Genomic DNA, 24,282 nt, shown 5'->3' with positions numbered 1-24,282 from the left:
TCCTAGAAGCTGTGACTGCATGTGTGGTTCATACTGTGTGGAATTCAGATGGCTACTGTAAGATGCTATACTGCTGATGAGGGCTTTAGAGAGTCTGCAGAGAAACATGTTCTGTGCATTTTACCTTAAGAGTGTGCTTTAAGCTAAGCAAAACTGATTTCTGTGGGAGCTTTGCTGCCTTTTGAATCCTGGGGTGGGTACAAGGAGCAGATACCCCTGCAAGATAAAATGTATTAATAATGCTACAATAAAAAAAAAAAAATCTGGTTCCAATTAACAGCTGCTCCTTGCACTGCTTTCTGGAGAAACTGCTGCTGCCTTCTGGGGTTAATAGGGAAGGCAAGGACTGATCAGCCAGGAGATGATGCCACCTGGAAGAGAGAGGAATGCCCCAGAAATGAGGGGTTTATAGCACGCTGTAGCACATCCAGGCTACAGGCTCCTAGGCAGGTGGGCTTCGGATGCTGCCCTTCATAGGGCCTGTGTGAAGATGCTTCCCACGTTGCTCCTGAGGAGACAGTCCTTCCCCCATGGCCGTGGGGCAGCGCTCCCTTTACTCCAGGCCTCGGGGAACCCTTCAAGGAACCTCCGAGGCCCTAAAGACGAGGCTACCTTCGCGGTGGAGGTGGGACGCCCCCTCAGAGGCGCCGCCAACCGCCACCCGCGCGCGCCCCCTCAGAGGCGCCGCCAACCGCCACCCGCGCGCCCGCCTTAAAGGAGCCCGCCGGGGGCGCGCGCACCCCTCACGGCTGGCCCCGCCCTCTCGTGACGTCACCCAGAGGCGGTGCTCCGGAGGCGCGATGAGCGGGGCGAGGCGGCCGGTGCGAGCTTATTGCGGGGGGGGGGGGGGGGGGGGAAGCTAAGCAGGGTCGCCTCGGGTCAGATGCTGGAGGGGAGACCCAGCGCGCAGGCAGCTGCAGCCTCGGGCCACGTGGCGTAGAGGGCGGGCGGGGAATTTCTCCTTTAAACCTTCGCGGGCCGCTGTGGTCGGCGTGACTCGGGGTCTCCATCGCCGCGAGAGCGCGACAGAGCCAGCCGCGTTGCAAAGGGGGGGCGGGCGCTGAGCAGAAGTTTGCACCGCGGCTTGATTAGATCACGGAGTAACCGGGGCGGCGGAACCCCCTGGCGCTCACCTAGACCGGGCCGCTCCGAGACCCCCGGGCCGTGGGCCGGTGCAGGCGGCTCCGCCGCGGGGCCGGGCGGGGCGCGGGCGGCGGCGGCGGGGCGGGGCGGCGGCGCGGGCAGCCCCGGAGCGGCGCGGCGGCGGCGGCGGCGGCTGCCCATGGCCCTCCCGGCGCCGCTGGACGGGGGCTGGCAGGAGGTGAGCGACCCTGCCTGTCCCCTCTCCTGGGAGACCCTGCTTGTGCCCTCGTGGAGGCCCTGCCCTGTCTCCTCACGGGGCACCTGCCCTGTCCCCCCCTCGTGGGGGCCCTGCTTGTCCCCCCTCACGGGGCACCTGCCCTGTCCCCTCCCTGAGGCACCTGCCTCCTGGGACCCTGCCTATCCCCTCATGGGGACCCTGCCTGTCCCGTCCCTCACAGGGACCCTGCCTGTCCCCTCATGGGGACCCTGTCCCCTCCCTGGGGCACCTGCCTCTTGGGGACCCTGTCTGTCTCCTCATGGGGACCCTGTCCCCTCCCTGGGGCATCTGCCTGTCCCCTCACAGGGATCTTGCTCTGTCCCCTCTCCTGGGACCCTGCCTGTCCCATCCCTCACGGGGACCCTGTCCCCTCCTGAGGCACCTGCCTCCTGGGACCCTGCCTGTCCCCTCCCTGAGGTACCTCCCTGTCCCTCCACAGGGATCTTGCCTTGTCCCCTCTCCTGGGACCCTGCCTGTCCCCTCATGGGGACCCTGTCACCTCCCTGGGGCACCTCCCTGTCCTTCCACAGGGATCTTGCCCTGTCCCCTCTCCCGGGACCCTGCCTGTCCCCTCGTGGGGACGCTCTCCTGTCCCCTCTCCTGGGGTTCTGCCCCGTCCCTTCCACGCGCACCCCACCACCCCCGTCCTCTCCCCACGTGCCCCCGCTCAGCCCCTTCGCCCGCCAGCGCCTCCTGAGCCCTCGGCGCCCCAGCTACATCCGCGGCTCCGTCTCCTGTGGCACTGGGATGCCTGGCCCCACCACGCCAGCGGCCCTGGGCAAAGGGGATGGGGGCGTCCCCCTCGGACGCGGCTCCTCCGGCCCGAGTCGCGCGTTTGGGGCCGGCTCCCTGCGTCGCACCCGGAGAAGGGCCCAGCTGAGCTCACCCCTCTCCTCCTCCTCCAGGTCTACTCGGCTCTCCAGTGGATACAGTTCACCATGGCCATGCTAAGGTAGAACGTGCTGCTAAACCTGCGTCCCCGGCACCAGGGACGGCCCGGGCAGGTCGCCGCAGCCTGTACCGCTCCTTCGTGCCGGCTTGGGAGCATGATCGTCGTGACGCTGGTTTCCTCAGGAATAAGAGAGCCCACTGAGCTCCAGCGACACGGATGTGCTCCTTTTCCAACCTGTGCTTTGTTTTCTCAGTGTTATAGGTTCCAGCTCGATTATCGCCTACGCCATCTTTCAAAACGCCGTGCGGTCCCCCGAGGTAAGGGCTGCACCTCCGTTTCTCTCTCTAAGTCGGGGTGTTGGCACCCTGCAGGTGGGTAGTGTGCGTCGCAGAGACCTGCGTGGGCCAGGCGTTCTGCTAGGAACGGTTACGGGTGTTGGGCTCACATGGTTAAACTGTGTTTGTTGCATCTGGGAGGCAAAGGGCTTTCCAGGATTTGGACTCTTTCTCCACGGCAGGGAGTTTAAGAGACTGACCTTGAACTATGCCCACTCAGGGAGAAGCAGGTTCCTCAGCACCACGCTTTCTGCAGCTCAGGCTTTCAGGTGCCGTGCCTGGGAATGGGGATTTGTTTAGAGTGACCTCCTTTGTGGAGCAAAAAGCGTGGAGGGCTGAGGACCTGTGTGTAGAAAGCTGCTGAAGTGTAAATTGGATATGCCCCTGGAGAAAATGCATTTACAGGTCATTGTCTTTGGGCGTTTCTGAGTGGTTTTTACAGGCAGGTGTGCTCCTAAAGCTAGTATAACTCAAAGGTGCTGTAAAGTCCATACAAAAACAGAAGAGGCTGAAAAGCAGTTTGTTGTGCTGAACTATGCAGAGAGGCGTGTCCCGACTTTGAAAAATTTGTCCTGGCCGTGCAGAGGAAGCATTAACATTTCTAATGCTAAAGCGGTGAGACTCGGTTGCAAACCGCGCTCAGAGCAGGCCTGTCCACCCGTGCACAGCTGATCCGGCAGGCATGCAGTGCCCAGCGTGTTCAGAGTTCATCACACACGCACAGATTGCATGTGCAGGGAATCCCATGTGCCTGGGAGGCATCAGAACTACTACAAGTGCAGAGCCACTGGCTGGCGGGTTTGCAGTGATCGTGGGCCTCCATCCGAAGGCTGTGCAGGCGCTCCAGCCCTCTTCCCGGGATGCATTGGAGGCAATGCGCATGCACCGAGCTGATCTGCTCTGGCAGCCCAGTGTGCAAACCATGCACGTAACAGGTTACTGCTAAGAGCAGGAGAGCGCAGCTGGCAGATCTGTCACTGTAGAGCTGTTTTGCACCTTCCTTGTTTTCACAGCTCTTCATACATTGCAGGTCTGTTCTGCAACCCAAGGACCAGGACTTTCAGGGAAGTCAGTAAATCACCCTCAGAGAAGGGTGGCGTGCAGTCAAGCTCACAATTGGCACATCGCTGGATGTAGTAGGGTGGGAAGGAGAATGTGTCTGGGTTTGCAGGGCAAATTTGCACCGCTTACAGTAAGCGGGGCAGTCTGGCTCCCGGGTGGGCAGCCTCATGGAGACAGTCCGCCCAGCATGTTGCGATTGAGCTGCGGCGGTCCCGGGAAGGAAGGAAGGAAGGAAGGCAGGCAGGGAGTTAGCGGCCTTAGGGCTGAGATGGACAACCTTCCTGAGGCTGTCCCGCACAAGGTGCGTATCCCTGCGCCACGGAGCACAGGGGAGCCCCGGATGCGGCTCGCTCTCCCGGTGGTGCCGGATGGAGCTGGGTTTGACAAGCGCCCCAGCGTGACTCAGCAGCCTTTGCGGGTTTACTTCCACGGCTAGGAGTCTGCATTACTCAGGAGCCCTTGTGCTATTAGTCATATGACGGGGCCGTGGCTTGAGAGCCGCGCTGCAACGGCTTGTGGGTTGCACATGGCTCCTAGCCGCAGATGGGCCATTCCTGCTCAGGGAGCCCAGATGTTTCTGCTCAGATTATTATTGCAAATCCGTGCAGGATGCGATGGATACCAGCTGGATTGGCGAGCCTGCATCAGGCTGCCAGGCTCCTGCCCTGCTGCCAGGGGGATGCGTTGCTGGTGTTTCAAAAGCAGCAAAATAGCCTCCCCTCAGCCCCACTCTCCTGGTCCTGTGGGCAAATTTGTAAACAAAGGGGCTGGGAGAAATCTGTATCGGAGCTTGTTGTAAACAGCTCATTCCCTGAGTCATGAGACTCCAGAGTAAAATGTTTAAAAATAAACAACTCCGGAGGCTGAGAGGAGAACAATATTATTGCAACTTCCCCTACTACCCCCAGCCCAGGAAATCAAATACTGAATTCTTGAAGCTTATTTTCTGTCTCTGTGGGGTCAATTACACCTTCAGCATGTGCTAAATCGTTCAGAAGATATGATGGCAAGGAATAAACACAGGGTTTCCTCTGTTGTGGCAGCAGGTTTTCTATAGGCAGACGTCCCTGAGTGGTGGTTGGACACAGCAAGATGAACACGTGTGCTCTGGCCAGGCAGCTCATCCGAACCATTACGTCTTTACGTTCCCTTCCTCTATTTTATAAATACCTTTTTTTTTTCCCCCCCTTTTGCAAGTAAGAACCATTCTGCCTTTTACTTACAGACTATGTCATCTACTTCTTTATTTAAGTTTGTGCCAAAATAGCTCCTCAACCAAACAGCAGTGCTTCCCTCCAAAGACACTTGTTCCTAGAGAAAGGGGTCGCCTGTTCATTTGCAAAAGTTGCTCCTTTGCTTATTTCAGAGCTGCTTAGTTTTAACCTGCCACATTCACGATCTGGAAGTCATCCCCAGGCTGTCATCCCTGTCACTGCCTGCCTGTGCTTCAATTCTGCACTAGCCAGGGGAAGACTGGATTTATAATTGGTTAAAAGAGGCATTTGTAAATGCAATGATGTGCAGACTAGCTCCAGATATTTAGCTAACAGCAGCAGTTTGATTGAAAGCAGAGGGCCAGCCTTGCTGCTTAATGGCCGGATGGAGCCTAGGCAGAGCCCAAACAGGATCTTCCCTAAAACTGTGCCATAAGGACAGGTCTAGTTCTAGCAGATTTGTTGCTTATCAGTCTCACTAAGCTCCTTGTCTTTACTCACAGGAAAGAGACAAGTATAAGACACCATGATGGGTGTCAAACATTTACTTAAAGGACAATACTGGGGCAAATTTCACCCAAAGGCTCAGTTCTGTGAAACAATCTTCCCCAAATAAAGGCCTCTTGAAATGTTTTCATGCTGTGTTTAGCGTTATAATTTCCCTTTGGGAAAAAAGAAGCCATAATTTTCTCTCCAGGATGCTGAAAATTAGGTGCCAAAGACTACAATTAAGAATGTAGACAATTAGGCTAGCTTTCCTGAGCGGCTGCTCTCCCAATAACAATGAAAATGTTGGCCAGAATTTTGCACAAATATTTTCCTGCAGTGTTTACAGTCCTAAACGTCTCAGCTTTTGGCCAGTGCATGAGAACTGGAAGTGGACTGGAAAATGCCATTAGAGGAGACACGATTGTTCCAGCAAGATGCAGTATCGCATATGAGCAGTGTGCAGCAGAGACCAGTGGCTCTCACAGTGGAAATTAATTTTGCATATAAAATGGTTTCAGCCTTAGTCACCAACTGAAATTACTTGAAAGACACAGGAAAAAAGTCTGTTTCAGATTATTTCAGACCTGAAGAAGTCTGTATTTTCCAAAAGTTTGATTTCCGTATTAGCTGATTTAATAAACAACATCACTTCTCCCTGCAAACTTGTCCCATTCTGCAGAATCATAATATTCTGGACCTTTAAAATGTTTTCTGTATGATTTAATGCTGCTCCTGGATCCTGGGACATTGGTAGTGGCAGAGAGAGCGCTTAGAGCAGAGTGTCTATATTGAAACAGCCCCTGAGTGCAAGAATCATGACAGTTTTCTTGCGCAGGGAGAGCTGCCCTAGCAGAATAGCTGGGAGGTGAAAGCATATCTGGACAAGGGGTAACGCTGCTGCTGTAGGTGATCCTGGGACTGTTGCAGACATTGCCCGGACCTGCTGACCACTTTCACTTTTCCCAGGTTCGCCCTCTTTTCTACCTGAGCCTCTCTGACCTATTTCTCGGCATGTGCTGGCTCGCTGGGGCACTTCTCTATAGCACGCCGACTTCCAAGGAGGATCTCATCTGCTATAACCTGCAAGCAACAGGACAAGTGAGTAGCCTTGGCATCGCGATTCGTGCTGTTGCTTTGCGCTCATTGCCACAGTTATCGTCCCCGGTGATCAGAGCAGGGCTGCAGGCGATTATTTCCAGCCAGGCTTTGGCAGAGACTCCCTGTGTGAACTTGACTTATCAGGTCTCTTCACCTTGAGTGTAAAACAGAGATAACAGTGCTTGGTTTTAGGTAGATCCAGTTTGTGGCAGGCAATGAGGAAGGCAAACGGAGCATGGGATTTTGTGGTTGCAGTGTTTGGGTTGCTTGTGTAAAGAGTCGATGGCTCTTTATCTATTTCCTGTTGGACAAGTGCCAAAGATTATCTCTGTGTGTCCTGCACTGCCACTTTCTATTCCTCTTAATGCTTCCCCCATTCTGGGCAGGAACAGACACATTCTCCTATTCTCCTGAGCTCGGACCTGTGATGTTACTCATGTAAACGACCCTGCAGCCTGTGATCCTGCTGCCCTGGCCCTATCCTCGCTCCTGCAATCCTGGGGATGTTCACTGGTTCTTCTGTCAGTGCGAGCTCAGCCCCATGCCCCAGCAATTCGGTTGCCTTCCAGGGCTCTGGGCCGATTTCATGTGCTGGAGCCTAATTGTAGTGGAATGAGTGAAATGTCCTTTTCCTGATGGTTTGCTTTTGCTTCACTGAGTTCCTATTCCATTCTTTAGGGTTTGCAAATCACTGCTCTCGAAAAACTCTGCAGGGCACAGCCTAGCCTGAGCCAGAGTGGTGGTTTGCAAGTGGTGATCTTTGGGGTTAACAGTTTCCTTTTAAAGGGCCCACAAAAAAAGTGACTGGGAAGAGCAAGCGGTACCTCCTGTGGGCTTGTGTACCTCGCTGGGGAGTGCGATGGGACCCACAGACGGGAACTGAAATGTCTCCACTGAGTCACAGTGCCTGAAGCTGGAAAGGCTCTTCATGTACCTTAAGAGAGGACAGGAAAGTAACTGTGTGTGCGGCCTGCGAGAGCGCTCACACTGCTGTGTGTTTGGGGATGAGTGCCTGCAGCTCGGCCTTGTTTTAAGAGCTGTGCTTGAGGGTAAAATCGTATTACTCACGATGGCAAGTACTGCACCGGGAGAGCAGCTGTTCCACTTCTGATTTCTCTGGCTCCTCTATGCTGCTTTAGAAGCAATGCTATACGTTCACTTTGAGACAGGGAGCAGGAAGGTCTGTGTAATTTGGCCACTTGGGAATGACGCAGAGCAATATCAAAGACGATTTCCAGAAGATGGTGTAGGGGAAAATAAAGACAGCTTAGGAGAGGCTTTGCAGAGCCTGAACATGGAAGGAGCATGCAGGACTGAGGGTATTTCTGAGGCCTTGCAGAGAAGTTTCACTTGCAGCTGTTAGGTGGAGGACAGTTTTTACTGCTGGTGAGAGCTCTTTAAGGTCCAGGGAAGACAGGTTGCATTGCTGGGACAGAGACAAGTTGGGTATAGACAACACAGCATCATTTCTCAGTGGAGATGCTCTCTTCTTTTCCTTACAGTTTAACCCATAAGCATGCTGTGCCCCCATGCATTTCTGGCTGTTTTCCCTTGCTTTTCCAGCATGTGGCAAGCTTCTCAGGGACACCAGCAAGTGTGGAGAAGGTGGGAGGAGGGCAATGAGGGAGCTTTGCTTCCACACCTGGAAAGGCATAAGTGGCCTTGGGCTCCAGGGGAGTCCTTGCAGGACTTGTCTTTGTCTCCAGCCAGCGGAGGTCAGTCAGGACACTGTGGTGGAGTGTCCAGGGTGCCCACCACGTCCCGAGCTCAGCCGCAGGGTTGCCGGGCCTCTCTCCTGTGTGCTGGCGGAGGAGCCAGGCTGGCAGACCACTCCTGGCGGGAGGACTGCAGGGGTGGCAGAGCCGGCTTGCATCTGGCAAGAGTTCTTGCTGCTGTTTGCTCTGGGAGGAATTAAAACAAACGGAGCCCTTGCCATAGCAACTGTGCCTGCATGATGCATGTGACACAGTGCAGGCCACCTTACTAAACGCCCGAACGGTGCCCTTGCGTGGTGGGAACACCTTGTGCGTAGGTAGGAGCTAGTAACAGGTTTGACCAGCGCCTTCTGCAGAGCACAAGTGATCTGTAACCAAATGAAATGAATAAACATCTCCTGGCCCCATCCTGCCTGTGCTGAACACAGAAGTCCTGCAGAGGTTGCATTCCTGGGAGTCTCATAAATATATGTAACTTGTTCACACAAAAACACCTAGAAACTCTAAAACGTACTGCACGACAGGGGTGGGGACAGGCTCAGGACTGCTTAGCAGTGGTGTTTGCAGACCCACACAACCCTCTATGTGATATGTTTGTCTTGTGGAATTGCCTTTAGGAGCAGGGCAATAGGCTTACACAGCCTGTTCACCATCACTTTATCACTGCAGATGGAAGTCCCCTAACATCCATGCCTGTGTCGTAAAGGAGTAGATTGCTTTATTCCATGGACTTTCCTTGTTTAGGCACCAGAGTTTGGTTGAAGTCATGATAATAAATGTAAATAGTGTTTCCTTCTGCTGTTCCTTGACTTTGTCCTTTCCTCCTCCCCGCCTTGCCTTTGTGCTGCAATTAAGTCCAGAGGAGAGATTGCAATTATAATTACACAGTTCTCCCACGTTCTTCCAGTTCAGTTCCAGCAGCCGAATAGCGTCCTGGCAGGCTCCACTTGAGCTGGCGTGCATAATGGGAAGCTGCAGAAGGGTTATAATGAGGGACTCGCATGTCCCCCAGCCCCTGCTTTAGGCCCTCATGCTGAGTGCTGCAGGGCTGTCCACAGCCCAAAAGCTGGCTCTCAGGAGAGCACAACTCCCTTCTCCTTTTGCCAGCAGCTTCTCAGTGGCTTTTGGTTCCCTCTTCCAGAAAAGAAGGCAGAGCTGACATTTTGTGAGCTCTCTGAGGTATTTTGAAGCACAAGAAAATTATCTCTATGGACTGTTTTGATGCCCTTCCTCGGAAATAACTGAAGAAGGGCAACGAACCCTCATTAAACCTCCTCTAATGAACTGGAGAGCCACTGTAATGTTCCGTCTGCAACGTAGCAGCCCCTTGGACTCAGCCTCTTGAGAATCAACCAGGAGAGCTGGCAGTCTCAGCGAAGGAGACCAAGTTTCTTTATTTAGTGATTGCTTTCCTGGACTTACATGGTACCAGGATGACAAATCTGTGCTCCTTCCCTCTTAGGCAGAGGACAGCAGATCAACAGAAAAATTCACTTGCCCAGCCCTTCCTCTTTGTCTTTGCCGTTGAAGCATGTGTTTCCTGTAACAAACACAACACACACATATATAGTATGATTAGGTGGCACTGCTTATACTTGGCTGCCTGGAGCAACCATAGCTGGCCTTTCAGGAACAGATGCAGGGGAAATTTGTTCTGTCATAGGAGATTTCATGTATTTGGTCTCATCCCAAACTAGAATCATGGGCCGTGAAACTCACCGTGAGAAATAGCATTTTATATCTTTTCTTTCCTCCTTTTTCCCATGGAGAAGAAAAGGGTTCTTAGCCCATTAACTCAGACTCACTGTGCAGATATTGTATTCTCTTCCCCCACTTTCCTCTTTAAATATACTATTGTTTTCTGTTTCCGTGAATTCACTGTGTAGTGAGCCCATTATGTGAGGAGCAAATCTAAGTTCAGCATGTGTTGCGGTTCCTAATGGATGTGGCATAAAGGGGGTTAAAGTGCTTTTTCACCCTTTTGTGTTGTAAGGTTTGTGGCCAAAAAGAGAGCCAAGTCAGAAAGACTTTTGTTTGTAGGACTGTCCAGCTATCACCAGCTCTGCTATCCCTGTATTTAGGCCAAATGAAGCTTCCTTTGAGCGGTTTAAGGTGAGAACACCTCCTCAACCTGGCTTTTCCCAGTTCGTGTCCCACTGCAAGCCAGCAGACATGAGCACAAGGTCTCAGGAAGGCCATGGGTGCACATTCATACTGCACCTGCGCTGTGCAGGGAACCTCACCTTTGGTGGTCCACTATGGTGTTTCATATCCTGTCTTTAGCCCTCAGGCTTTGGGTTCATCAGCAATGAGCTAACAGTGCTACAGAAACTATTGTTATAGGACTGAAATCCTGCCTGTTTGTATTTCTCAGATATTCTATGTGGCCTCTTTTCTATATACTGTCAACTACACTTGGCATCTGTACGTGGACCTAAAGATGAAATACAATCAGAACCTTTACAGGACGTCTCCCCTGGTGAGTAGGACAATACAATAACTGTTGGGTACCAAGGTCTAACTGTGGTGTTGTGGCACTTCAGGAGGTGCATACATAACAGCAAGTCTTGCCACTAGGACTCTGCAGGCCCTTCTGCCCTGTGGCTGTATGGATTTGACATATCTTGCCCATGCCACTGAGTTAGCAGCAGAGTTAGGGCTGGGTTTGCTCTCAGTGAAAGATTAGTCTTGCAATACCAAAACAGGCAGTGGCAATGGCAGTGTTCATTTCGGAGCAGAGAAGGTTCAAGATAGGGCATTGGTGAAGTTTTCCCACAATTAGAGGTACAGCAGTTTGCACCAGTTGAGCAACTGGTTTGTTGCTGTTACGGTCTTCTGCTAGTACATAGCAGAGGAATGAGTCTCTAGGAAGGACAGAAAAGGAGGGGGTGCCTGGACAAGCTGGAACTGAGAACTGACAGTTTCTACCTTCCCTGGACGTCATACAGCATTCGAGAGCATCAGTAATATATTGTAAGAGTTTGAGATAGAAGGTGTGACAAAGTGAGCTAGTGATGAAATGACTGGCGGGGTCTGTGAACAAGCGCCAGTTCTCACTTCATCATCACTGGCCTCTATAAAAGCCCTTTTGTGAACCGGTGTAATCGCTGGGAACTGAGGAACAAGGACACAGCACTCAGAAGAACACCCTTTGAGTTACAGGCTAAACAAACACTTCACATGCCGCATGACCAAAATCTCTCCTTGCAGTTGTTTCATTTCTCACACCTGGCTAAACACTGAGGCACCGTTGTTGCTCTGTAACTAGAATTCCTCTGAATGTATTGCTGCTGGACAGCAGGCTGTTGATGTGGCTCTTCTCAATGAAAACATCAGCCCCATTTCTGCATATAGCTTTTCTCTTCCTCGGACATTTGATGTGCACAGCATACTTTGCATCCCCAGATATTTCATGTCTCTGTGCAGGAGCAGCAAGCTGGACAGATCAGACTACATTTCAAGGGTAGGGTTTGGATCCATTTGTAGAACTGATTTATTTTTTGCTAGACTCTCTCAGACATACGTCCTCTACCATAAGTTCTCCAGCGCTACAGAAGTGCCTGTATTGTGTTGTCTTAGCTGGTGTATGGATGCCAGCTGCCAAAGTACATTTCCGGTGGACAGAGACCAGGACACTCTGAATTGTTTGCATTTTTTCATCAGAATGTGATGAGGTTTCTGATGAACAAGGCCAGGTTAAATGAATAAGAAATACAAAAAAATGAATGAGTTTCGCCAGAGAGCTCTTCAAGTGTCTGCTTCTTTTCCAGTTTAAAGTTTCCTTCTCAAATCTTCTAGTCCTGAGGAAGAACAAGTCAGTAAACTTCTGGAAGCAGCGGTTGTTTCTATTGCAACTCAGTGCACAGTGAACCCTGCAGTGCTGATTTGGTAAAGTGTGACTTGCCATGAATCCTGCCTTGGAAAGCACTTCCAAATTTTGCTTGCGTGGCCGTGGAGAGGCAAAGGCTAACAATCTAGTACTATGACCAGGAACTCCTGGCTCAGACAGAAATACCTTCTGCCTGAGCCTTAGTTTCCCCATCTACAAAGTGGAAACAAACATTTGTACTTGGTCTGGGGATTAATCAGCATTTGTAGAACTCTCTGAGCTGCGAAAATGCTCTATGGGAGCCATTTCCTGTAAACCAATGGCTGTATTGAAATGATCATTTAATTAACTCTTTGGACTTTGCAGGTTGTAGATTATGTGAGTTACATTGGCCGAGTAGCAACAATCTTGTCCAGGTAAGACTTAATTCCCTCTGGCAGAATGATACGGTTTTAGTAAACTGGAGCGTTCTGATCCCTGCCCCCTACTTATTTTGAAGCAAGTATTACTAAAACCTGTGTTCATCAGTGACAGCAGAGTGAGCCAACAAACTCAGAGCCAAAGTCTTTGTGTGTAAGGGCTTTTCTCCATCTAACTTAGTTATGACTATATAGCTGCATATAGTTTTTCAGATATTGCTCACTTGAACAATGTATTCTCTGCATGAATGAAAGTGCAGAAGTTAGTAAAGCTGGTAAAGTGCTCTTCCATAACAGTGTCAATAAAAACAATTTTTAAGTCCTCTATAGTGACAGGAGAAAGAACAAGCAGTGTGTGGGGAGGGGTGGTGGTGCAATAACTGTCCTGTTGTCCTCTCTCCTCCTAGCTTGATCCCTTTTCTTCTGATGGTGCCTGTGTTTTGCCTGGGAAACAGCAGTAATTGCTATCAGAACTTCAGCCAGAAGCATGGGTAAGCTGCAAGCTTCTCTCCGCAACAGCCTCACTGCTTCTGAGCCACAGCAAGAGCTCAGTGTGTTCCCTTTCTCCCCTCAGATGTCTCCTGATGCACACAGAAATAGCTGTGCCCACTAATGAACTCCTAACCCTGAGTGGCTCTGTTTGCCGTGCAATGTATTACTATGGCATTGGCGTCTTCCTCGTTTCCTTTCTGATCAGCTTCATAGCCATTCTGGTAAGAAACATAGTCCATTTGCACTAGGCGTTGGACCCAGATGATAACTGTGAGAGGAAGTCTTGCCCATTTTCATCTTTACGTGAGTCACAGGTCACTTTGCATGCATGATGTTCAGCAGTCTCCCAAGATTGCTTGAATGGTACCATGGGCCAGGCAATGTCAGGGGAAGAACTGTGTGGTGCTGCCTCTCTTTTGGAAGAGTGGGAGAATAGAAAATATCATTGTGCTACCATATAAATCCATCTGGGATCCTGCGTTCTGTCAACCTATCCCAAAAAAGGATTTAGCAAGTAGGGAAGGCTCAGAGAATGACAGCAGAGATCACCCAGTGCATGGGCAAGCTTCTGTACAGCAAGAGACCAAATCCGTTAAGATTCCTCAGTTTGGAAAAGATTGCATGCAAACAGACTACCGTCCACCCGGGAGCACACTGTTGCATGGCATGAAAAGGTTTGATAGATTGTAATGAAGACTTGGCTAAAAAAGCATGAGATACTCTGTACTAGATGAACAAAGCAGATCAGAGCGTGTGCATAAAATACAAACAGCTATATATGCTTATTCTTTTCAGGTTATACTTGTTCAAGCCCGTGGTTTGTACAAAAGGTTTGTAAACTCCACAGGATTCTTGGGAGATCAGCAATGGGCAATGATTAAGATGGTGGAACAACGAGTGGTTTTTTACCCCATCGCGTTCTTCTGCTGTTGGGGCCCAGGTTAGCAGAATACTGAGTTACTTCCACAATATTCTCCTAAGACATGATAGATGACAATGAAACTCGAAACAGTTTGGGTTAAAGCAACACCTTTTTGTCAATCACTTTTCACAGCTGTCCTCCTTGGAATACTGAAGCTGACAGTTTCAGCAAACAGCAAAGTCTACATGGCTCTTTTTATTCTACAGGTAAAACTCTTCATCTGCAATCACTTATGTATTGCCTTCGCTACTTGAACAGCCATATTAGTGTTTGCTTGGTTCTAATCTCTACTAGACAAGGCATGTTTCTAGCCTCAAAGATCACTGCTGTGTGAGCTTAAATCTGATTTATACTTTTGGTTGGCAAATATCTTTCTTAGCTGTTTTATGTTTTTCATAGGCTTGAAAAGGCCTCAGTAACTAAAATCACAGTGTCAGAGAAATCACAGAAAATAGGCCTAGACGAGGTCCCCAGAATTCAGTTAGTTTGTTCCATTCCTATGAAAGATCAAGTCTGCAAATGCAGTTCCTCCCCGACACTTGTCCAGCTGCTTAATGTGACTGCAGAGGCTGCAATTAGCAGAGATGATTAAAATAACTGTGAGATTCCTATATCACATGGGAATGCAGTTAGATAAAATCATGCTGTAAGTGGAGACCTGGCGTAACGTACCAGGATTGACAGCCTGGTATGGAGCGTTGTGCAGCGCTGGCTGACAAGACAGCCCTGATCTCCCTTGTGGTCTCTGCTAGGCTCTGACAGCAGCTTCGCAGGGACTTCTGAACTGCATCGTGTACGGCTGGACACAGCACATCTTCCTCTCCCTCAAACGCAACGCCTGCCGGGACGTGGACACGCAGACTCCTCTCTTGCGCTCCCAGAAGAAGTTCTATGCCAGCACGCTCCCTGCCAGCCCTGCGGACACAGAGGCGTCCACGTCCACTCTGCTGTGATGAGCTCCTGCATCGAAAGAAGAATGAGCAGCCTCCTAACGGTGCCTTGTCACGTTTTAGCAGTGTCAGCCAGAACCAGTCTCTGACTTCCTTGGTCTGAACTGTTTCATCATCAACGAAGTTAAATGTAATGCAGGAAAAGCCTGAGCAGATCTGTCAGAGACAGACACTTTTCAAGGTAGTTATTTATTTTTCAGATTTGTATGGACTTTAAATAGGTTCTTTAAACATGGTAAATCTTTAATACAGACTTTCTCCTTATGGAAGTATCTCTAGAAATGCAGCAAATTATATGTAACAACTCAGAGGTCTGGTGCAGCTCCTCTGAAGGTAGGTGGCCAAAGGACGTTTTACTTCTCTCGGTATTTGTCATGTATTTTCCATTACAACTTAACAGTAAAGCAAAGGTGAATATTTTTAAATCTATGACTTTTAATTTACTATAGAAATGGAAACGTACCATACTAATAGCCAACTGCACTGGAATGAAAAGTTACAATGTAGCACAAAAAATCAGAGCTCAGTTCCATGCTTTGACTTTTCACACATTTCGCTTCTATTCTTCATGCCAACTCCTGCTCAGCTACAATATTAGGAAAAATTTGCTTATGTAACACAACGGAGCACCTCTCATGAGCCAGGTGAGCAGGACTTGGCATGAATCTGCCTATACTCTTCTAGATGCTCAAGTGAATTATTTACTAAGGCCTCACAATTCTTTAAAAAATAAAAAGCATCTTTAGCTGCATTGAAATTAAAACAACTTTATAACTTTTACACTTTATTTTCTAATAGTTTCACTTTTTAGGTCCAAAGCAAATTTATTTACATAGTAGGTAATATGAGAAGAGGGAATACTCAAGTTTTGTGTAATTAACTTTTATACAATTTACACAGTTACTTTGTGTAAATCACTTTATACACATCTCCTGGGACTAGCAGTCCAGCTTCAGGGACATGCCCACAGGGGCCTGCAGCTGATGGATTTTCCACTGCTTTCATTTTCCTTAAACATTGTCTTCTTTTTGCGTACTCTGCTCCTCATCTGCAGAAAGCTCAGTTCCCTTTTGGGCTAGTCTTGTACAGAAAAATGCAACTATCACCGTTCTGTACTTGGTTACAACAACGAGGAGAGCAATCAGAGTGAGGGCAACAGGAATGCAGATCCCTATTGCAGTCCCAAAAACTTTATTTCGGACAACCTCCGCCATGGAGACCACGAGAGGCGGTGGAGGGCCACTGTCCACGCTGCCTCCCAGGCCGTGGAACTGGCAGTCCGGAGGGGCCCAGCCAGCCTCACAGTGGCAGTGTCCAAGGTTGTTGCAAACCCCCCTTCCCTGGCACAAAGCCTTTGCATCACATTTTGTTCTGACCACGGCATCCGTGCATGTCTTGTTAATGCAGATCTTTTGTGGACCACATTTGGTGCCGTCAAGCCCTCCTCCGACATCAGGTATATCTACCCCAGCATGGTAGCCTGTGCCCCAGCACCAGTCCCGGGGCCCTGGCGTCTGAATGATGGTTTCAGGCTCCCCCCGAAAGGGTATTCTCTTTACGTTTACACACTGCAGCCTACCACACAGAGCGTTTTGGGGTTTACATCCCACAAAAGCAACTTCGGACCCATCGCCCCCACAGTTGCCAAATCGATCCCCTTTCACGTTCAGCTTTTTGAAGCAACTTTCTGGAGCACCCCGAGCTTCCTTCCCAAAGATTTTTCAGCACTGGCTGTCATAGGTTGCACATTTTCCCTGGTAACAGTAGCCGTTGTCACTGCATGGCGTCCCGTCGTGAACGTAGAAATCCTCCGGGCACCACTCAGAAGTCCCGTTGCAATATTCAGGCAAGTCGCACTCATCTGCCTTTGACCTACACTTGCGTCCTGCAGCACGGAAGCGGCATTTCTGGCAGCATTGCCCGACAGAGCAGACGGCTCCCGGCTTCAGCCGGCAGTTTTGGTTACAGCAAGGATTGCCTCGGCAATCCAGCGGCCTCCCACAGTCGCACTGCTCTCCCTCGTCTATCACCTTGTTGCCACAGTGCTTAAAATAGAAGAGTCTGTGAGTCTCCGGGATGTTGCGTAAGCAGTCGCCATCCCCTCTGTCGAGCAGGTCTACGTAACTCTTAACGCTGCAGTTGCTGAAAGCCTTGGTGTCTTCCAGCGATTCTCCGGTCATGTAGCATTTAGTGGCCTTCCCGCACGTGCAGTCCTTTGCATCATGCTCCATCCCAAGGTTGTGACCCAGCTCGTGAGCAAAAATAATCGAAAAGATTACGAAATCTCTCCGTATATGCGAGACAACACCTGTGTTATAACCAGCATAGCAGATGGTACCTACATATGCCAGCCCAACAACTAGTCCAAAGTCCCTGTAAGTAAATAAATGTGCGAGGTCGTATTTCATCCTCTGAGAAAGAGCCTGATTTGCCCAGTCATTAAAGTTGTTAAGAACATATTCTATATCCTGGCTGTATCTGATGAAGTTGCTGTGTGTCCAGATCTCCATCCCGATCAGACAGATGCGAACCTTCAGAGAATAGTAGTACATTTCTGACAAATTGATAATATCCGTAACCAGATGCATCGCAGCGCTTTCGTTCCTCCCTTGAAAGGAGAACAGGTAGTGGTCCACCACGACAAATACCTCGACGTACCGGGTGTGCTTCAACCTCTGGAAATAATAGTCCTGCGCGCTTAAGGGCGTTTTAGCTCCGACCTTACCTTGTCGGTTTTGGATCACTTCGGTCAGTCCACACGTCAGAGACTTGTCCGCGGTCTTCTCCCTTCGATAGAGAAGGTGCTGGAACGTGAGGGATCCTGGCACGGGCTCGATGCTGTAGCTCCGGTTGCCGATTTTCAGCTGCCCCCTCAGACCCGAGCAGGCGCTCAGCGTCACCAGGGAGCCCGGGCGCCCTTCGACGTAGCCGAGGTAGTAGCACTCCGGCACGTGGGGCTGCTCCACCATCCTTTCCCCTCCGGGGCTGTAAGTAAAGACGGGCAGGTTTTTGACCAGCAGTCCTTTCTTCTGCGTGAGGTGGACCACGTAGTTCTCCTCCTCCACCTTGATGGCGTAGGACGCTTCGCCCGCCAGGGCTCTCCCTGCCCGGGGGCTCAGTTTCTGCGGCCTCACTATCTCGTAGGCGGCGTAGCCTGGCGGTGGGTGCTGGCCGGCTGCGCTGGCGAGGAGGCGAGCTGCCGAGGCGACGGAGACCCCCAGCGTGAGGAGCAGGGCGCTCCCCCAGCCCGCCGGCCGCCACCTCATCTTCCCCTCCTTCAGCCTCGGCGGAGGCGGTGAGGGCCCTGCCGCCCTCACACGGGCACCTCCGGGCCCCTCGGGACTCTCCAGCCTCGCTGGGAGCTGTGGACACCAGATGAAGGTACGTGTCGCCCCAAAACATGTGTCATCGTCGTTGTCCCCCCCCCCCCGCACCCCTTGGGAAGGTTCTAGAAGCGCCACAGAACCTCCCGGCCGCCATGTTGTGAGCGGGCTGGGCGCCATGTTGGGGGAACAGGCCACGCCATGGCGGGCGACGAGCACTCTCAGTGACAGGGATGGAGCCACCTGACCCCGCGGTGCAGCCTGGGGGGCTGAGCCCGTCCCCCAGAGATGCTCCCCCGCCATTCAGGGAGCTTCGGGGGCCGTATATCCTTATCCCCACTCCCTTCCTCCTCCTCTTCAGGGTGTTCCCTGGCTGAGAGTCACCTGCTCGTTGTGAATTTGGCAATTAATCGCCACACTGAGTTTTAACGGCTTTCCCAGTGAGATTTGGGGACTCATAAACCTCGCTGCACACCCCCCCCCCCCAAATCCTCCACCAGGAGGCGGGGAGGGGTCCCCTGTCCAAGGCTGCCGCTGCGTTGCGAGTTTGACGCTTTATGACCATAACGCTTCTCCCATGGAATTATGAATCGGCTCTGACCCAGCTTTACACATGCCGAGGCCCCTTGGCCATTACCTCTCTTCCTCGGCCTGTCTGTAAACAGTGCCCAGGGGCAATTGGTGGGGGTTGAACCCTCCCGCGCTGCCACGCAGACCGTGCCCGCCTCCGGGGTGAAATTCATACCCGGAAAACCCTGTCGCCTACAGCAGAAATTAACCCGGCAAGCTAGTCCGGAAGCCCCCAAACGGAGCCCCGCGCAGGGCTTGCGGGTCCGCTCTCGGGTGCTCTTTCCACCTGGCTTCTCTTGAGCCAGTGCCCAGGACGCACGCTCCAGCTCAGCACCGCCACGGGTCTTCAGTTTGCCTTGTGACAGCCACGCTGAAGGGCTCCGGACTGATCATTAACCACATCGAGCTGGTGGTGTGCAATTTTTTTTTTTTTTTTGGCTCCGTACCCGCTCTGCAGGAACACGGCTCCTGCGCGTTGCCCCCCCCTTGCATCGAGACCTCAGCGGCGGCCTCGCTTCTGCCAGTTCAGCCTGGCAGGGATCAGACGCCGCCAGCAGTTTCTTCGCTTGCCCAAAGCCCTTCCACGAGCTCCTCTCCGAATGATCCTGTCAGCTTTGTGCTTTTCAGAGAGCCGTGGAGACCACTGACGTGAGCAATAATGAACTATTTTTTTCCTTGTTCTCTCCGTAATTCCTTTATTTTACATCGAAGGATCTCAGATATTTCCCACACAGTTTTTTTCCTGCAGTACAAGCCTCAGAGGCCTTTCCTCCCTCCTGCTTCCTCGCGCTTAGCAGGGTCTGACGTTTTCTGTGTCCTGCGTTCGTTCCTGGCTGCATGCAGTAGAGGAGGCGCTCGCATGCCCCCAGGACGGGCTCAAAGGCATGCACCCAGCCTGGGAGCAGGGTGCTGAGCAGCAGGAGGCTATAGGGTGTAGAGATAGTCCTATATAGATAATGTGGACAGTCTGCAGCCCTTCCACTGAGATGTCAGGGATGGTCCAGGACCCAGGAGTTTCCTTGCTCGCAGGGACGAGCCCATGCACTTTGGGGACTGACCGATGAGTGAGGACGGGGCCTCCCTGCTGCAGACCCCCATAGATGCCCCAGACACCTTCTTCCTCTGCCTGTGTCAGTTGTCAATGCAAACTGGTGGGATGGTGTCCAATTAACCTGAGTCTCCTTGTCATTTTAGTCAATGATGTCTTTTTCCTACCGAGGTCATTCAAAACTATTTCATTTTGCTGTTCTATAAACTGGAAACTGAGGTCCCCTAACTGTACGCATGCATCTAAATCCATTTTACATGAATCCGCTACAGCTGGGAGTCTGGATCCAGTGAATGCCTGAATCCAGCCTCACCACTGCTGCTGTACGACTCCTATGCAATGGCGTTTTGACTCCCCTCTGGTTTAGAGCTATCTCCTTCCTGCTGGTTCTGCACATCCTCCTCAGGAGGCTGTTCTCGCGACCGGAAGCATTTGGCTAGTCTGTTTAATGCTTGGGTTCTTCCAAGCATTTTCATGAGCAAAATGGCGAGTGCTGCAAGTACCAGGAGAACAGCAACAGTTATTACCATACTAGCCATGATTAACCTAAAAAGCCCCTTTTTAGTGACTGGTGCAGGCCCACTGTCAATGCTCCCTCCAAAGCCGGCAAACTGGCAGTAGGGAGGCGCCCAGCCGTCGTCACAGTGGCAGTTTCCTTTAGTGTTGCAAACTCCTTTTCCTCTGCACGTTCTCTTGGAAGAACAGTGGGATGTCAGGTACTTGGCCTCAGGGACACACGTCCGGTTAATGCAGATCTTCTTCTCACCACACTGCGTGCCATCCTCAACAGCTCCAGCATCTAAAACGCCCAAGTGGTAGTCTGTGCCCCAACACCAGGTATCGCCCACCGGCGTTTGAATGATGGTTGTGTGATCTTGCAGCCAAGGTACGTGTCTAATGTTTGTACACTGCATCCTCCCACACAGGACATTTTCTAGCTTACACTTCTCAAATTTGCCCCCTGCCCCACTCCCCCAGCAATTGCCAAACCGATCCCCTTTCATGTTCACCTCCTTGAAACATTTAAGTGGAGCAGGTCTTGTTTCTTCACCGAAGATATGAATGCACTGTAACGTGCGAGACTGGCATTTGCCTAAATAACAGTACCCATCCTCGGCGCACACAGTCCCGTCTTGCATGGCCATGTCCGCTGGGCAATGTTCAGATGTCCCACTGCAATATTCAGGCAGGTCACAGGGACTGGTGCTCTCCCTACACACTTCTCCTTCTGGAAGAGGCTTGCAATTCTTACAGCAGCCTCCAGAAGTGCAAATGGCTCCTTCCTTTTTTTGACAGGTGTTATCACAACAAGGGTCCAGTTTACACTGTGCCGCTGAGCCACAGTCACACTGCTCCCCAGGCTCCAGGATGCCATTCCCGCAACGCTGTGGTGTAAATGGCATTACTGATTCTGGGGCGTTATCCAGACAGTATCCTTTCCCTGATGCTATAAAATCAAAATAGTGCTTAGTGCTGCAGTTGCTGAACTGATAGTTCACCATGCTGTGTGCGTTCATGATGCATTTAGAGGTGTTTCCACACGTGCAGTATTTGTCATCATGCTCCATGCCAATGACATGCCCTAACTCATGAGCGACCTGGGCAGCAGTGTGCATATAAGTCTGCTTTGCAAATGATGATACAACAGCAGAGGCACGTTTTCTATCACACACACTGGCAAAGTTCGATTTGCCACCCATGTGCAATGTTCTTGTACCATGACCAAAGTCCAGTGCAGCAAATAGACACCCCACATCATGCACAGTGTGTGCAAGGCTTTTCTGCTTCCGCCAAAAATTAAAATTATGAAGAACCTCGGTTATGTTTTTGGAAATACTGATAGGGTTCTTCTCTGCCCAAACTTCCAGTGCAGTTATTAAAATGCGAAGGCGGAAAGAATAAAACAGCCCATCCACCAGGTTGATTATTTCAATAACTTCCAGTGTCACATTAGTTATATTTTTACTAAAGGCATCAAACCCTTCCTTGTCCACCACAACAAGGAGCTCCAAATACCGCGTGTGCCCCCAGGGCTGGAACTGCCTGGTCGCTATCCCAGCGCCCGCAAATTGTCTCCCTTCGTTGGATATTTTGCACATTATCATTTCAGGACTTGTGTCCTCCCTCTGCAACAGAAGATGCTCAAACGTGGAGGAATCTGCCAGGGGCTCAATGCTGTAGCTCAAGTTTCCAACCTGCAGCAGGCCTCTGAGCCCCGAGCAGGTGCTCAGGGTCACCGTGGAGCCGGGGCTGCCATCCACGTAGCCGTGATAATAGCAATCCGCTGCCACGTGGGGCTGTTGGACCACAATTTCACCTCGGGAGTCACGAGTGAACACCGGGAAGTTTTTTATTATGAAGTCTTTCTTCTGCCTGAGGTTAATAGTGTAATCCAGCCCCTGAACGTTGATGATGTAGGACACTCTGTCCTGGCTGGCTTTCCCGGCCTTGGGGCCAATTTTCCTCGGGACGACTATCTCGTAGGCAGCGTAGCCCCAAGAGGGCTGGGGGCTGCAGTCTGCCCGGGGCGGCAGAGGCGCCAGGAGCAGAAGGGAGAGGCCCAGCCGGAGGAGCTGCGCCCCGCGGCCTGCCGGGATACCCCTCGGCACGCCACCCGCCTGCCTCCGGTTCGGAGACATGGCTGCTGCCTCCCCAGCTGGAGCAAAGAGAGGAAAATGCGGACTTCGAGACGTGAGAAAATCTGCTGTTAAGTCAGCAAGAAGGAGCCCGGCTCAGCAGCTAGCTGGGGGCCTCGGGATGTGCCAGACGGTGCTCCCCGACACCTTCCCTCCCGGAGCCGCCCCACCGCAGCCTCCCCTCTTCCCCCGCTCAGCCCACAGCCAGGCTCCAGCCTCCCTTTACCCAAGGCGCCTTTTCTTAGCGCTCCCTCGGCTACCTGTCCGCCAGGGTGCTGGGACACGGCGGGAGCCAGCCAGCCCGGCTTTCGGCTACATCAGCGCAAAGCGGCGCAGGGAGGGATGCGGTGCCAGGTGGCAGAGCCGCCGCTGGGGTTGGCAGCGTCGCCGCACGCAGCCGTTTCTGCCGCTCCGCTTCGAACGCAAACATTCCGCAGGGAGGCCGGAGCGGCACGGCACAGCGCAGCACATGGCCCCCCGCCGGCAGCAGCCCCCCCATTAACCATGCTGTGCCCTACTTGGGCTGACCCCGTTCGCCCAGAGTTATGAGTCCGCGCTCCTACAGCAATTTGTTTAAAAGGGGATTAAGCATGCCTAAGCGGAAAGCCGTAGATTACAGGGAAACTAATAAGGCTTTGGTTGCTAATGGGGCTTTTGGCTTCAGCGGTGAGACCTTCGGTGTCTGTTGACAGACATCCTTGCAGGGCACAGCACTGCCGAGTGCACGTCACCGAAGGCTTAAATGATTTGAGGGGAATTTTCTTCTCCTCGGAAAGGGAGATGCACACTTTGGGCCATGCATCCTTCTTCTATGAGCAGGGGAGCATTTTTCATCTGCCGCTTCGACACAGCACTCGACAGCAGTTTTGCAGCTTGCCTGGCTTCCTTAAACGTGCCTGGGATGCTCAGGAGTTGTTCTGTTCTCCTGCTCCCCTTTCCAATGCTGTGGGCGCTCTGACAGTCCCTCGCTCTCTAGCACACTAACAATTCCCCAAAGTTACTGAGCAGACAGATGTTAATTTAAGCCTTACACATGAAGATGGCCTGAGGCACCACTGTTGCCTTGCCGTCTCTTTTCAGCGCAATTTTTGTTCTGAAACGCTCATGTGACAATGGCATATTTGGTTGCTGTCAAAAAGCCAATCAAAACATGCTTTGGGGCAATAAAGCTCTTTCCAGAACGGAAGCACACAAGTGCCATACTGCATTGGAAGGAGTCGACTGTAAGAGGCGAGGAGAAGCGCCCCAGCGCTTGCAGCAAGTTTCAGCGCCAGCCCAAGCGAAGGTCTGCTGCCTTCTCACAAGCGCCCAGGCTGCCCCAAGCCTCACCTGGGCTTGCAGCGCTTCCGAGTCACCCTAGCAAAACACAGCGCCCTGCAAAGAGCTTCACCCTCTTACTGAAGAAACCGGATACTATCAAGGGCAGGATAGCAAGGGATACCCACGGCAGAAGTGAGGAGCTGCTGTACTTGACAGAGGAAATGCCATTTAAGCGCTAAGTGACTACTCTGTCCACACAGAGCAATTCAATCCCCTCCCTTCCCTGACTATTAAAAGGTGCAGTTACAACCGAACCCCTATAGCCCTTATGGGGTTAACCCGCAGCACTGGGCAGATGCTGCTGCCATCTAATGGAAAACAGGGATTGAAGGAGGCATTTCAGGTTACGGTGCCTGGCAGAGCACACCATTTTCTAGGGCTTTGGGCTGCCGATCTTGTCAGTCACTCTTTCATCTCAAAGTGCTTTACAAAAGCAAAGCCTCATGGCACTCGTGCAAAGTACAAAGCAATGTCATTATTCAATGTTAGTAAAGCAGACAGGTCGGAGGATTGAGCATGGCAGGACAGGTCCGCAGCTGGCGTGAGAAGGGTGGTGGCACGAGGAAGGCGCTGCCCTGCCCTCCAGGCCAGACCATCCCTTCCTATTC

General features: G+C 51.7%; 2 protein-coding genes and 1 pseudogene across 3 annotated transcripts; 1 reads left to right on the top strand and 2 right to left on the bottom strand.

Annotated features, from left to right (window-relative positions):
• Positions 1–773: 773 nt before the first annotated feature.
• TMEM116 (transmembrane protein 116) lies at positions 774–15,202 on the top strand. Of its 2 annotated transcripts, none has more exons than XM_067307173.1 (11): positions 774–821; positions 2,266–2,312; positions 2,506–2,569; positions 6,319–6,450; positions 10,540–10,644; positions 12,361–12,410; positions 12,821–12,904; positions 12,988–13,126; positions 13,701–13,845; positions 13,960–14,033; positions 14,580–15,202. In XM_067307173.1, exons 1-11 carry the CDS (start codon positions 801–803, stop codon positions 14,778–14,780), a joined length of 1,062 nt encoding a protein of 353 aa, XP_067163274.1. In that variant the 5' UTR covers positions 774–800; the 3' UTR covers positions 14,781–15,202. The 2 variants fall into 2 exon arrangements, with proteins under 2 accessions (XP_067163274.1, XP_067163275.1); XM_067307174.1 differs by lacking the exon at positions 774–821 and adding an exon at positions 1,239–1,321.
• A 585-nt stretch (positions 15,203–15,787) lies between these two features.
• LOC106492967 (disintegrin and metalloproteinase domain-containing protein 20-like) lies at positions 15,788–18,280 on the bottom strand (annotated as a pseudogene).
• Positions 18,281–20,050: 1,770 nt separating this feature from the next.
• Positions 20,051–22,357, bottom strand: LOC106492966 (disintegrin and metalloproteinase domain-containing protein 21-like). Its single transcript, XM_013952898.2, has one exon. The coding sequence runs from the start codon at positions 22,355–22,357 to the stop codon at positions 20,051–20,053; it is 2,307 nt and encodes a 768-aa protein (XP_013808352.2).
• Positions 22,358–24,282: the final 1,925 nt, after the last annotated feature.

The sequence above is a fragment of the Apteryx mantelli genome, chromosome 17, assembly GCF_036417845.1.
Source record: "Apteryx mantelli isolate bAptMan1 chromosome 17, bAptMan1.hap1, whole genome shotgun sequence".
NCBI lineage: Eukaryota > Metazoa > Chordata > Aves > Apterygiformes > Apterygidae > Apteryx > Apteryx mantelli.
This window is presented reverse-complemented; position numbering and strand designations above follow the sequence as displayed.

Coding starts and splice junctions, on each gene's coding strand:
- TMEM116 (XM_067307174.1), top strand. CDS start 1,283: ATGGCCCTCCCGGCGCCGCTGGACGGGGGCTGGCAGGAG. Junction 10,645..12,360: donor TTTACAGGACGTCTCCCCTG/GTGAGTAGGACA, acceptor TGGACTTTGCAG/GTTGTAGATTATGTGAGTTA. Junction 13,127..13,700: donor TCAGCTTCATAGCCATTCTG/GTAAGAAACATA, acceptor TATTCTTTTCAG/GTTATACTTGTTCAAGCCCG.
- LOC106492966 (XM_013952898.2), bottom strand. CDS start 22,357: ATGTCTCCGAACCGGAGGCAGGCGGGTGGCGTGCCGAGGGGTATCCCG.